The sequence below is a fragment of the Periplaneta americana genome, chromosome 11, assembly GCF_040183065.1.
Source record: "Periplaneta americana isolate PAMFEO1 chromosome 11, P.americana_PAMFEO1_priV1, whole genome shotgun sequence".
NCBI classification, from domain to species: domain Eukaryota; kingdom Metazoa; phylum Arthropoda; class Insecta; order Blattodea; family Blattidae; genus Periplaneta; species Periplaneta americana.
In genome coordinates this window covers 148389800-148404355 of record NC_091127.1, presented here as the reverse complement: position 1 = coordinate 148404355, position 14556 = coordinate 148389800, and the positions used below count along the sequence as shown (strand labels likewise).

Sequence of the window (14556 nt, the reverse complement as noted above, 5' to 3'; positions counted from 1 at the left end):
CTTTCACTGTAACCCAGCATTCTCCAGTCATTCCTATTTTCTGCCTTTCTCTTTGTCTCCGCATATGATCCATATATCTTAATGTCGTTTATCATCTGTTATCTTCTTGATTGGATTAAACCTTTGTTTCATTTCCGTTTGAAGAGTCCACTGCAAGAATGATGGATATCACTTTCTTGTCGAAAATGAACCGAGACTATCAATGTATAGCATAAAACGTATAGAATGTACATAGAGAGTTACATGGCATTAACACTGATAGTTATTGTCCAGTAATGATCGGAAAATCACAGTTAAGCTTTGAGCGCTAAGCATTTCAAACTTTCAATTGCTTCTCCTGAAAAATGTATTCCAAATGACATCCATCATTCTTGCAGTGGACTCTTCATTTATATTCAAGCCAATTTCCTTTTCAACTATATCTAGAGTTTTAAAACGTCTTTCATTGAAATGAGTGATCTTGCCATTAAATTAAAATCGTCTGCATAGCCAACAATTTGTACAGATTTATATTCCAAGGTGCCTTTGGCATTTATTCCATTGTCTCTATTATTATTATTATTATTATTATTATTATTATTATTATTATTATTATTATTATTATTATTGTAATTTTATTGTTATTGTTATTATTGTAATTTTATTCTTCTTCTTCTTATTATTATTATTATTATTATTATTATTATTATTATTATTACTTTCTTTTTTTGTTTACAGCGCAATACCACAACCTGGTGTTCCAATAGCTCCTGCGTCGTTCATCCGAAGAGGCTGAAGTCTAAAGTAGGCGCGATGTCAAATTCTCCATGATCAAGTGCATTCAGGTTCAGACACAAAGCACGAAGACTTCTTAAGAAGCTGCTGAATATTTGATATATTCTTGTCTTAAGAAAAAGTTCTCCAGTTCCTTTTATGATGCTTAGTAAAGTTACTTGTACATAAACTAAATAAATAATTTTATGCGTAACATACAGTATACATAATAATGTTAATAAAAATGTATTTTATATCGTATTCTGTTATGGCTGACAGCCATACAAAAATAACGTTTTATTGTGAGTGCACTTTAAGGAACTATCTTCTGCACAAACCTGGTTACAATCTGTAGATTTATTATCATTCTCCTAGATTCTTGCAGCCAATCCATTCCAAAATATTTGTATCCAATACAAAATGCTGTACTCCTACTATAGTCTTTCAAAATAAATTATAAAGCTTGCAATCTCACTTCCGTAGTTACCTGGAATATGTTGAGCTCTTTGCAACAGTTTAGATTTTATCGTCATAAAGACCTATAGTGTACGAGTTATTCTTCATAGGAATATGTCCCATTTTCCTCTCACCTAATTACTGTTAACTTCAATAGATATTTAATTATCTTTATTCTCAGTTCCTCACTATATAATTAGTTTATATTTGAAGTTATATTTAAGTTTTGTATTTCAAAACCATGTTCATTTTCGGTGCTATCAATTAATATATTAATACGCGAAATATGAGCATAGTTCTATTAAAATACAGGCTTGAACTTTAAAATCCAGCAAATTAATAAACTGTATAAACTTTAACATGCACAGTACTTTTACATAGAGAGATTCAAAGCCCGGTCTTTGAAACGAGAAGAAAGAACTCTATCGCTAAGCCTTAAAGGCGTCACAGGGAAATTGTCCTTTCGTAACATACAAATACTTTGCTTCTACGACTAATATCATCTTCGATGTTCAATTTTTGTCGTTTTGACGGTGAATCGCGCGTTAATCTGAACAAAACTTAGACAAATTCACGCTACGGGGGAGAGACTATTTTCCGTGTCAAAGGATTAGAGATGAACAAACCTAACTGCCGCTCTCGCTCGCTGTGTTCGTTGCATTTGTCTTTCGAGTCTCGTCTCGTCATTCTCGTGCGCTTCGAGTCTCGCTCATCATTCTCGAAATATTATTTGGTCGGTGTAGAAAGGTTTCGTAACTTTGAATAACATAAATCATTAAAATAAATAACATTATAAACGTTTAAATGAGACAACAAGACAAAACAGAATAGTATCTTTTATCAAAATGTTCTGGTCCTGTTATATATTACTTAGGGTTATATAAACAGAAAAAAAAGAAAATTCCCAAATAAATTTACATTTCTAAGAAACATAAAACATAACGTTAATATCTTTTTACTTGAGATTGCACACTTGATCTTAAACATATGAAAAGAAAATTCCTAGCCTTTTAATAAGGGCCTAGTAATAAAATACAGATTGAGGAACGAATTATTATACATTGAAATGTAGAGATGATGTATAGATTGTTTATACATATATAACAGTTTCCAAAGTAGATAAAAGGTCAGTCGGGTATAAACAACTGTGGCGATTCAAGGCTGCTTGACGTTCGGGACTTCGGGAGTGATCAATCTCGACATCTCGAAACACAACCAGTCTTTACGTCAACGACGCGACATACAGTGGGCTCTCCTAAGTTCGACTGAACAGAATTGAAAGTTCAGGCCAATAAGGGTAGTGAGTGTGGCAGCTGAAATGAATACAAATTCTTATTGGTTATCCATCAACGAATAGAGTACTGTACTTGCATTTCCTTCCTGCCCCCGAAACTTGTGCATGCGCTTCTAGTACCACAGTGGGTTTCGACAGTTCCGTCTCACAAACGGCACAATTCTCAAATACAATCAGAAGAGTTAATTAATTTAAAATCAGTGATTGAATATGGATGTCCTAATCAATAAAATATTCTTTTTCCTTTAACAAAAGTATCACTACAAGACACGGAAACAATTGCTATTCAAATGGCAAACCCATTTCTTAATGCGCATATAGGGGCATGTCTAATTCACCTACTAAGTAGTCGGACTTGTTTTCAGTCGAACTTAAGAGCTTCCACTGTATACAACATTATCGTGCGGGTTTTCGGCTTTGCGGGCGCTGTTAGTCTTGCTTTCTCGATCGTGGTTCATCTCTACAAAGGATGTACAGTACATTTCTTTGGTATTTCATATTGTAGCGGGTTTAAATAAAAAATCGATTAAGTAATTATGAAAAATAAGAATATGATATGAACAAATTTGGACGATTTTTATAATTTATCCCTATTGTAATAGATCACTGTAATTTTAATTTAATTCTAACATGTTAGCTATAGGCCTAACATAAATTTAAAGAACTGTTATTTGTAATCAAATTTTGTGGGAAATGTATTTTATTATTTATTATTGTAATTTGAGTTGTGCAAAATCTTGAAATACAAAACAATGGGTAACATTTTGTACTTTTGTGAAATGTATAATTGTTTTCGAGTATATTTCTAAATTTATACAATATCTAACTTTTATGTTACTGTTTTACGAGGACGGATATTCAACTTGCAGTTAATGTATTGATTTGGTTGTCCGTCCTTACAGAAGCACGCGTCTTTAGTCTTCGTAATTTGTATCCACAATTATTGCGACATTGTACCTAATTGTGTGGAAGAGTTTTTATAAATGAAACGAGAAAGTAGGAGCTTACTTTCAAAACTAGCTCATTGCAATGAACTTTATTAAATAAAACAGAATTGCGTTTTCACTGTAAAAAAACAATTTTCTCTTTGGATATTACTTCCTCTGCATACGTAACTCTTTAATGACATTTAAGTCTGTAATTAAAGCCAGTTAAATATCTCACTTCAGGTGTGTGAACCTACATATCGATGATTAAGAAGTGGTACCTCGTAAATTTCACGTGAATCAAGCAATTGTTTTGAAAATTAATTTTCCTCAAAATGGTAAAATTTGTTATACTGGGTGATTCACGAAGAGTTACCGCCACTTACGGAGCTTATTTTCGAAGACAGTATGAGAAAAACTGTCATATACACATGGGTTCTATTCTCAGTATTTTCAGAGTTACACTAATTTGAATTGTTAAAAAAAATTACCTTTTTTTTTTTAGTTTTAAGGGTAAAAGAATGTTACAAATAGAGAACGAACAATTCAGAATCATACTTCCTTTAATTTGCTCGTATTCTGAAACTAAAAATGTGTTGTTAATTTCTTAGTTGCTTTGTGCAGTTTTTTTTTTTTTTTTTTTTCAATTTTTAACTAAAAATTATATTATTCTTACACGCTTATCACAATGATTGTTACAGATAACACGGCTTGTAGCAACTTGATTCTCTACAGTTCAATTTTACCTCCTAATGTACAGTCTTAAAGGGCCATATTCATAGACATTCTCAGCGCGGGCTTCCTGTGGATATCAGCGAACTAAAGTTTCCCGTATTCATAAACCAGTGTTAGCGATATGATATGATATGATATGCTATGATATGATATGCTATGATATGATATGATATGATATGATATGATATGATATGATATGATATGATATGATATGATATGATATGATATGTGATGTGATGTGATGTGATGTGATATATGATATATGATATGATATGATATGATATATGATATGATATGATATATGATATGATATGATATGATATGATATGATATATGATATGATATGATATGATATGATATGATATGATATGATATGATATGATATGATATGATATGATATGATATGATATGATATGAATCGTGTACAAGTAATCAGTCGATAGCCGGGGCTAGTTTTGCACGCTCGTAGCGCGATTTAGCGAAATGTCTATGCATAGCACCCAAGGACTTTACAAGAATAACGTGATCTGTAACAATTCTTGTGATATGTGCATAAGAAAAACGTAATTTTGTAGTTAAAACTTGAAAGAAATTTCTGTACGAAACTGCTATGGAATTCACAACACATTTTTAGCTTCAGAACACTAGCCAATTAAAGATTTGATACTTTTGAATAGTTCTAACTAACTGTAATATTCTGTTATCCTTAAAACTAAAGAAAAAGGTATTTTGTAAACAACTTCAAACTAGTGTAACTCTGAAAATATTGAGAATATGGCCCATGTTTATATGTCATTTTTTGCTCAAAATGGCTTCAGGAATATTCTCCGTGATTGGCAGTAACTTCTCATGAATCACCCTGTATATGTTTCCGCCTTGCAAGATCATCTACTCGAGGAAAAAATACTGGGTGTTCATTTCAAAGTGTGTCATGACATCACTGTTGTGAGTCAGCGATTAGAAGCGAGTTTCAGCTTTTATATCAGGGAAGTTGCCTATTAATCAAGGCGTTCAATCTGAACTTGAGAACGTGTACGATATAACTTGAACGTCATAGCAACAGATGGCGGCCTGTAAAGTCTGTGTGCTACCATAACCTCTTTCGAACTGTGTTTTGCGCGGGCAAGTCGTACGCAGGGTATTTGTTATCATCGGTTGCGTACGGCAACATTCCACAATATAAATCAAATGCTCCATGTCCATGTTGACCGTCGAAGTTAATGTCAACAAATGCGTAAGTAATCGTCTTAACCCTCTCCCCATATCCTGACAGTAAGAAAAAAACTCGCCTCAGTACGTGTTTTCAAACAGTTCACATTCCTGCCACTACTGGCGTTACCGTACGTATCGGTAAGTGGCCTACTCTTCAGAATGAACGCCGTACTTGCTAGGCAACTTCTCTGGCACTTAAGTAATACACCTCTGCGGAAGTGTAGGAAGATTGAATTCTCTAGGCTCATCGGCTAGCCACATGACGGCATACAGCTAGCCATGACACACTTTGAACTGAACACGTAGTATTACCTCATTTTCAATTTTATGAACATAATAATAATGTAGTTAATCTAAATAATAATAATAATAATAATAATAATAATGTAGTTAATGTAGATGACCATTTTATATATACGAGGTAGTCCTATAACTTGTTAGCCATAGATATAATTGTATGTCTTTCACTCTAGTAAATCCAATGACAGCTTGCACATCTAAAAGTCCAGTAAACTTGATTTCGATTTCTTTCAAGACAGAGGCAATTTATTTTCCTTCAATGAGGACTTGCTCTCTATTTTTTGTGTTTTTCGGTATTGTCTTAAGCGGTAACTTTGCGCCTTCCATTAACACATGACGAAGAAGTTCTGCCTTGTAAATGTATAGTGTTGGGTAAACATAATCGAAGTGAGGAAAGAACACGTTGAAAAGTCAAACTCTTAAAGTTGATGATGATGCAGAGATACACACAAACACAAATATCAAAGCTATAATATTAAATTTGATATTAATTGAATTTCGTAATAAGCTCTTCAGGTTTCGTCGATCTTCTCGTATATCCACCGGTATTAAGCCGTATATAGATATAAAAATTATTGTTAGTAATGACTCACATTTGAAGACAACATGTATGAAATTATGTGTTTGATTTTGAAAGCTCTTAAATGGGTATATTTATGTAAATAAGATGTAAATTAAAAAAAATGTTATTTTAATAATGTAAATTGTAAAAAACCTGAAAGATTTTAAAATGCCTTTTACTTATATTTGTAGTGTGAAGAGTATCCAGATATATTAAATCTTTTTAATATCATAATGTCTTGTTATTTAAGAAGAATTGTACAGAGTGCTTGGAAAGAAGTATCGATAAATTAAAAAAAATGACGAGGGTCATACTGAAAGTCATGAGCAACCCATTGTTGTAAATCTTAAATTTTATTTTTTAGATAAACCAGGTACATCATCTTAATCTACAGACTTTTCTGTCACTTTTCAACATAGCCTCCATTTCTTTGCACACATTTTTCCCACCGTTCTATAAGTTCGAAAATTTCCTTGCGATAGAAGTCCGTTCCAGCTTCCTGAAGATAGTGACGTAGCGTTGGCCTCGCAGGTGTTCCTCTAGAGAACTGAAAAGACTCTAGTCGGGACTGTAAGGAGGATGCAATAGAATTTTCCACCAAACTGTTCTGATTTTCTCCATGGTGACACGAGCAATGTTTGGCAGCGCGTTATCGTGTTGCAAGATTATCTTCTTTTCAGGTAGTTTCTCGCGCAATGCACGACGGAGCATCAAAAGTGTCTGGATATAGCGGACAGCACTTATGGTCTCTCCAGGTTCAGGAAATTCAACCAGAATGCATCCCGGAACTCATCAACTCTTTCCTTGTTGCGTTCCGTGAAGGCAGTTCGAAGGCGACCGCTATGAGGCTCATCTTGAACGCTCTTGTTCCAGTCTTTGAAATGTTTCACCATCTCCTAGGTTCAGGAAATTCAACCAGAATGCATCCCGGAACTCATCAACTCTTTCCTTGTTGCGTTCCGTGAAGGCAGTTCGAAGGCGACCGCTACGAGGCTCATCTTGGACGCTCTTGTTCCAGTCTTTGAAATGTTTCACCATCTCCTAGGTTCAGGAAATTCAACCAGAATGCATCCCGGAACTCATCAACTCTTTCCTTGTTGCGTTCCGTGAAGGCAGTTCGAAGGCGACCGCTACGAGGCTCATCTTGGACGCTCTTGTTCCAGTTTTTGAAATGTTTGACCATCTCCTAGGTTCAGGAAATTCAACAAGAATGCATCCCGGAACTCATCAACTCTTTCCTTGTTGCGTTCCGTGAAGGCAGTTCGAGGACGACCGCTAAGAGGCTCATCTTGGACGCTCTTGTTCCAGTTTTTGAAATGTTTCACCATCTCCTAGGTTCAGGAAATTCAACCAGGATGCATCCCAGAAATCATCAACTCTTTCCTTGTTGCGTTCCGTGAAGGCAGTTCGAGGGCGACCGCTACGAGGCTCATCTTGGACGCTCTTGTTCCAGTCTTTGAAATGTTTCACCACCTCCTAACACTGCTAGCGGCCATGCAAACATCTCCGTACGCATGGTAAGCCCGAGGTGAATTTCAACAGAAGATTTTTTTCTCTTTAATAAGTAGTTCAATGACAGCACGCTGTCGAAAGGAATAATCGTTGTCGACCATTTTTCAAACATTGCCTGTGATCACGTGTTAGAAGCTAATGACGTCACAATATGCCAATACGTAGTGTAAAGTCTGTAGATTTTGATCATAATATATACTGGGTGTTCATTTGAAAGTGTGTCATGACGTCACTGTTGATGAGTCAGCGATTTGAAGCGAGTTTCAGCTTTTGTGTCAGAGAAATTGCCTATTAATCAAGGCGTTCAATCTGAACTTGAGAACGTGTATGGTATAATTGAACGTCGTAGCAACAGATGGCGGTCTGTGCGGTCTGTGTGCTACCATAACCTCTTTCGAACTGTGTTTTGCGTGTGCAAGTCGAACGCAGGGTATTTGTTATCATCGATTGCGTACGGAAACGTTCCACAACACAAATCAAATGCTCCGTGTCCATGTTGACCGTCGAAATTAATGTCAACAAATACGTAAGTAATCGTCTTAACTCTCTCCACATATCCTGACAGTAAGAAAAAAACTCATCTCAGTACATGTTTCAAAACAGTTCACATTCCTGCCACTACCGGCGTTACCGTACGTATCGGTAAGTACTCTTCAGAATGAACGCCGTACTTGCTAGGCAACTTCTCTGGCAGATAAGTAATACACCTCTGCGGAAGTGTAGGAAGATTGAATTCTCTAGGCTCATCGACTAGCCACATGACGGCATACAGCGAGCCATGACACACTTTGAACTGAACACCCAGTAGTTGTTTTTGTTACATTGTTGAAGTTTGAATTATAGTAATGGGTTGCTCATGACTTTCAGTACGACCCTCTGTAATTTACATAATTTAACATTTTTAAAACACACTGCCATATTTCTTATTACATTTTCAGTATATTTAAACATGATTTGGTTAAACGAGCGTTGAGGGACTTCCGCCGATTTTGGAATAGACACCGACCCACATAGGTACGCCAGCGAATACGGATTATAAAGAATGGACACTGAGCGAATTTTCCTGTCTTTTGTTTTTCTGTGCGCCAGCGTTTAGTTCCACTTTCAAGCGCTAGAGGTTAGTGTAATCGAGCATACGCTAAGATAATAATTGAGAATACAGTTGAGACACAGGATCCAAACATTGGATACCTTATTGCATAATCCAGTAACGCTTTGCTTCAAATAAATTCAAGTTAACAGCTTTTTCTTATTTCTCAGTGACAAACTAGTTGTAATAATAATAATAATATTTTATATTTCAGATATAATAAATTATATTATTATAATACATTATAAAATTAAGTATCGAATTCGTTTAATATTTGTATATAATATAATACAGGTATATGGTTTTACTTCTCGTAAGAGTTTTGTTTTTCCATTTTCAGTGCTATCAAATCATTACATATTTTAATTGTTGTTGGGGTCAACGTCTCAACTCTCATTATAAAGGAACTCTTAGAGTCTAGACATTACAGTTAATGACGGATTTATTATTTTATGGATCCAATTTATTTTATTTGAGCACATAATGTACCTAGATGTATTAATTATATGTGTTATATTTCCACTGTGTCGACAGTTAGCTGGTGTGATGTCAGCGCCAACTCTAGGGAGAAAGCAGAATCTCACGCTTTAGCTGGCTTGAAGCTCATTGAAATCAGTCCGGCTACATCAAAGGTACCGACGCGAAGTGTCCATTCTTTATGATCCCTATTCGCTGGGTACGCCATTTCGTAATTTCAATTATGAAACACGCCAAACGAATTATCGTTGCACCAAAAAGGATGCTCCCTGGACCAAATTATCGTATTTTATAATTATTTGAATGCAACAGATGTCCCTCAACGCTCGTTCCACCCACGATTTTTTTGAGGATTAACTCTTCTCAGGTTCTCAGCCAGGTGAGTTGGTTGTTGCTTCCAAGCTTTCGATGAATGGTTCTGCCATCTTCTTCAGGGATCGAAGTGCCGTGAGACCATATCTAGCCGGTATATAAGCGGTGAGCGCAAATGCGAATTAAATATTACGCAGTTTGTTAGTAAATAGTACATAGGCTACGTTAATTTTAATTTTATTACTTATTATTTTCGCGATATAGTCAGATTAAATATCACAAAGTATTAATTTACTTTTGATAAATTCATGAGCGTGAAGTTTGGTATCGGTTTATTCGCAGATCATTATTGTAATATGCACATTAGATTTATCATTTTGTTTTCCATACCAGTAGTAAGTATAATGGCAACGATTTCTCTGGTACTGTATATTATTAATTTTCCTTTAGATCAATAAACATGAATGCAACAAGCCACTGTTCAAACCTTTTCAATGGAAAAGAGAAGGACGCTATAAGGTTCAGAAGATTTATGAAATTGTCTATCTTTAGTGATATTCAATTTATAGTACGCGTACCCCCAGGGGTACGAAGCGTTGTCTCAAGAGGTACGCATCCCATTGGCTAGATAAGTAAAAATGCTGACATATTTATTTAATTATAATTGTTGATAATTACTGGAGTTTACATATTTTGGTTTAAAAATATCAACTCTTGTTTTTCTCTTGCTTCTATAACATTTTACATAATTAATTACTATTATTATTACATCAAAACTACTCTATAAATAATAATAATAATAATAATAATAATAATAATAATAATAATAATAATAATAATCATCATCATCATCATCATCATTTAATTTGTACTTAACATCGATCTTAGCCATATGTTATTTCTTATGTTACTTCTTATATAAGTGCAATGCAATTATGTGTACGAATGTAAAAAAAATTGTATTTTGTGGATAGCAAGCAAAAAAGTTTGAATACTACTGCATAGTTTATATAGCTAAAGCCACTTTAATTATGTTATGTGTAGGGAGCGGATTTTATGTGCTAAAAATTTAAATATACTTATTTTTTATGTGCTAAAAAGTACGAAAATATTTCGATGAAAGGGTAATGGAACGGAGAATAATGACGCAGAATATCTGCATGGAAGTATCATATGTACTTCGGTACATTAAAATAATATACGAAAATATTTGCTAAAAATGAAAAAAAAAAAATTTTTTTTTAAATATGACAAAGATACCTTACTTAGCTTGGAAAAAATAAAATGTTACTAGGTACTCACCTACCACACTTGAGTACTAGTAGTTGGCAAAGAATTGCAGTGAACAACAAAGGTCATCTCCAAATTCTCCATCACAAATGCATGCCGATTATGTCTGAACAACGACTTATACTGTGAAAACGATCTTTCCACATCACAGGACGTCAGACGTGCATATTTAAAGAAAGGAATGTCAGAAACACAAATACCGTCAATTTCACTTACAGGCAATAAATGAGCAACTTTACACATTTTTTTTATATCCACTGTTTTTCCCAAACAGATTCTGGAATTTGTCCCTTAGTAATTGTGCTTCTGAACCTGGTAGCGAGTCTAGTTTAATTTCCACGGCACGCACCTCCCTGTTTCAGACAACAGGTTTTTGGATGTTTCGAGTTTTTATGATGTCACACAAAAAGCTTAGATTTGCTAATAGGAAAGCCAAATCGTTTTCAAACAACCATCTTTCAGTATATCTTGAAAGATATCGATTGACGAAGCCCGATAACAGGGAATCACAACAATATATATTACCTTACTTGATAGACATGAGCGAGAGGCGAGAGATTTGTTTAAATTAAATAATGTTCATACCCGAGCTCTTATCTGTTGTGTTTCACAAACAAAGCGTATAATGAAATTATCTTCAGCAACAATAAACATTCCTACTATTATGATTGATTTAGTTTTAAAATATTTAAAAGTTCTTGTAAAAAAATTATTTAAGTAAAAAAACTCCAAGATTTATGTGTTTATAATAGAATTCCTGAAAATATGTATTTACACAATTTTTTTGTGAAAATATGTGTTTTTATGTGAAATAAAATTCGGGTTTTAAACTTGAAACTTCATGTTCGGAATTTTTAACTTTGTTAATTGTTTTTCATCATACGCAAAAAGAATATTTAATTACATAGGAAACCGCTCCTTAGTTATGTGCTCGAATCGTTTGAAGGTCGAGATTCATATCGATTATATTTACAACCAGCGACCACCATAGGGCAGCAGTATCTTTGTCTACAGACGCGCTCTCTAGTGAGGAAACGTTATACTATTTCTGACATGCACTTACAAGTAGCGTACTCTGTTGCTAAAATATTTAAAAACATACGTCTCCTGCTCAATTGTTTAGAGAGAGCCGCATTGCGTGTTGCATATCGACAGCATCCTGTCCGTCGCGTGGAAACGTGATAGTCGGAGTAACGTTTTCTCTTTCTTTAGAAGTTGTTTGCGACTGAAAGGGGATTGTTATGAGGGGGGTGATAGAACTGGAAGAACGAGGGGTTGCACCAAACTCTGCTCTGCGGCAGTAGATAGGAACGTCTTGGCATGCTAAGATGTTTGCGTCATGGTCATCTGGTAGAAGAGATGATGGAGCTCAGAAGGCTTGTGTTGTGTTGTCATGTGTGGTCGTCAGCATATCGCCTCTGGTTGTCATGTGCGCTCGGTGTTAGTCAACTGTTCGCATCTTGAAACTGCGTGGTGAACAAGCTCAGCTGTAAGAAAGCAGGTAGGAATTTTAATATTGTATTCTAGAAGTTGACTACAGTAATGTGATGATATTTATTACTAACAGCGTGTAGTATTCTACCAAACTGCGCGCATAACTGGTTGTCAACTTTGTTTGCATAGTATAAATGATACGTTAATGTAATAATTTGTTCTTCCCTAATTATTATTTATTTACCGTGAATTTGGGAGACGTTAAATCTTCTGCGATTAATGGAATTACCTGTGTAACAAGTTTTAAATCTAACCGATTTATTTTTTGCTGAAAGCGACACATGCATAATATTTCAAGTATGAATTATAAACATACAATTGTGCAAGTTGAACGCATTAGGTTGTTTTGTGTTGGATTTTTTGTGAACTTCAACAAAGTCGACATTTCTTGTAACAGTTAATCTAAATCACAAATTTTAAGCTACCAAGTTTTGTATTTAACTTTAAATTTGCGTTATGTCTAATGTTTTTGTTGTTTTATGGCTTTCGAAAGTATTTCGAACTACTGAAAGAATTTTTTGATACAATAAGTATGTAATATACTTCCTACACACGTACAGTATATAATAATCACTGTTTAATTTTCATGTGTTTTTATTTTGATTTTACGTCAGTCTGCATTAAAATAGACCAGTAATATTCAATAACAGCGTTCAGTCAACTTTGCTTTGAAGATTATTTGAAAAGACTGAATGAAAACTAATAGCACGGTAAAGTTTTTTTTTTTTTTTCCTCCGTAGCAGTGTAGCTCCTAGAAACCGCAACAGGGTAGTCGACCTCGCGCTCTCGTACCTGCAAACACCCGAATATGAAGAGGATGCGCAGTCACAGAAAACACGGCCGTGTGTTTCTTCCGTTTAAATGTAACACGAGCAGACTGATAATAGAACATAAACCGGAAGTTCGTATAAATTACAGAAGTGAACAAAAGTTTTCTGGCATCGGACTGCCTGCACATGGTTGACGTAAGGCAGTTCTAAACTCTGGATATCATTTAAAATTATTCTAGAAGTTCTCGCAGTTATTCCATTGTAAAGTGGCTTCCCGGCACGTAATATGCATAGCAATTTTGATGTTACGACTAACTTTAATACTCATTCCTTGCTAACGAACTCTTCACTAGCATAAAACACAATCGGGAGTATTTTGTATAAATATATCGGTTCCTGATATTTGTAAACAGAGACAATACCCTATTTTTACATATCTAAAACAGATTTAGAACACTCTCATTGTAATAAACCTGTAGTACAGGGACATCATTTTATTTTTACTAACATTTTTAATATTAACCTGGCTATACCTTTCTTTACTTAATTATGTTTATCATTATTTTTAAGTTAATATTTGTATACAGGTCTGTATTTTTCTGTATGTGATTTGATCCTGGTTGAGTGGAAGAGAAGGCCTGATGGCCTTAACTCTGCCAGGGAAAATAAAAACTATTATTATTATAACTTTTGAATTAACGGTTGAGAACCGGAAACGCTGTTTGCTACCCACTTCCACAATTGAAGTTCGATATATTGGCATAAAATACAAACAAATCACTTTACTAGGTATAGGAGGGAAGAAAAATAGTTCATCCATTTACGTAAACTAGAAACTATCGCAATTTTGAGTTTGATAATTTTCATTAGGTTTTTGTTTAATCAAAATACAGTACAGTATTAACAGTAAGTGTTTTTACTCACAAACTGACAAACTGTCTACAGCACATTAGCGTACAATATAGAGAATGAAGTTAAATTGAAAAATAATCATAATATGGATATTTAAACACATTTTGATACAGACTTTAGTTCTTTTGTGCATATTATCGCACTGTAGACTATTGTCCATAATTCCAGTTACCAGTTTCGTCGTTCGTACTAGTAACTCATGTTGAAATAATTATGTACCTACTTTATAAAAGAGTACCTTACGTACTGTAAATTCAATCATCACTTCTGCCCGATCGAAAAGATAAAATTACTCGGACATGCTATCTACTGTCTGTCCAAGTGGTTCTGTCGCAGGATCATAGAAAGGGGGGAAATCACGTGAAAGTTAATTGCTTAACGAGGCCCTTTTATTTAAGTTATTTTAAACAGTTGTATAATATTACGTAGACGTCGAAATCCTAACAGAAATTAATGTTTTC

At 34.5% G+C, this 14556-nt stretch overlaps 2 protein-coding genes across 3 annotated transcripts in view; both read left to right on the top strand.

Moving 5' to 3' along the window:
- The window catches only part of obst-E (obstructor-E), a 63688-nt gene extending 57216 nt beyond the window's left edge, over positions 1-6472 (top strand). The window contains exon 5 of the mRNA XM_069840213.1: positions 718-6472. Coding sequence (XP_069696314.1) covers positions 718-775 — 58 coding nt within the window. The 3' untranslated portion in view covers positions 776-6472. The remainder of the gene's footprint in view (positions 1-717) is intronic.
- Positions 6473-12049: 5577 nt separating this feature from the next.
- Positions 12050-14556, top strand: part of LOC138709440 (carbohydrate sulfotransferase 5-like) — a 585125-nt gene continuing 582618 nt past the window's right edge. For both annotated transcript variants that reach the window (XM_069840209.1, XM_069840207.1), the window contains exon 1: positions 12050-12420. The gene's annotated coding sequence lies outside the window, so the exon portion shown is untranslated. The remainder of the gene's footprint in view (positions 12421-14556) is intronic.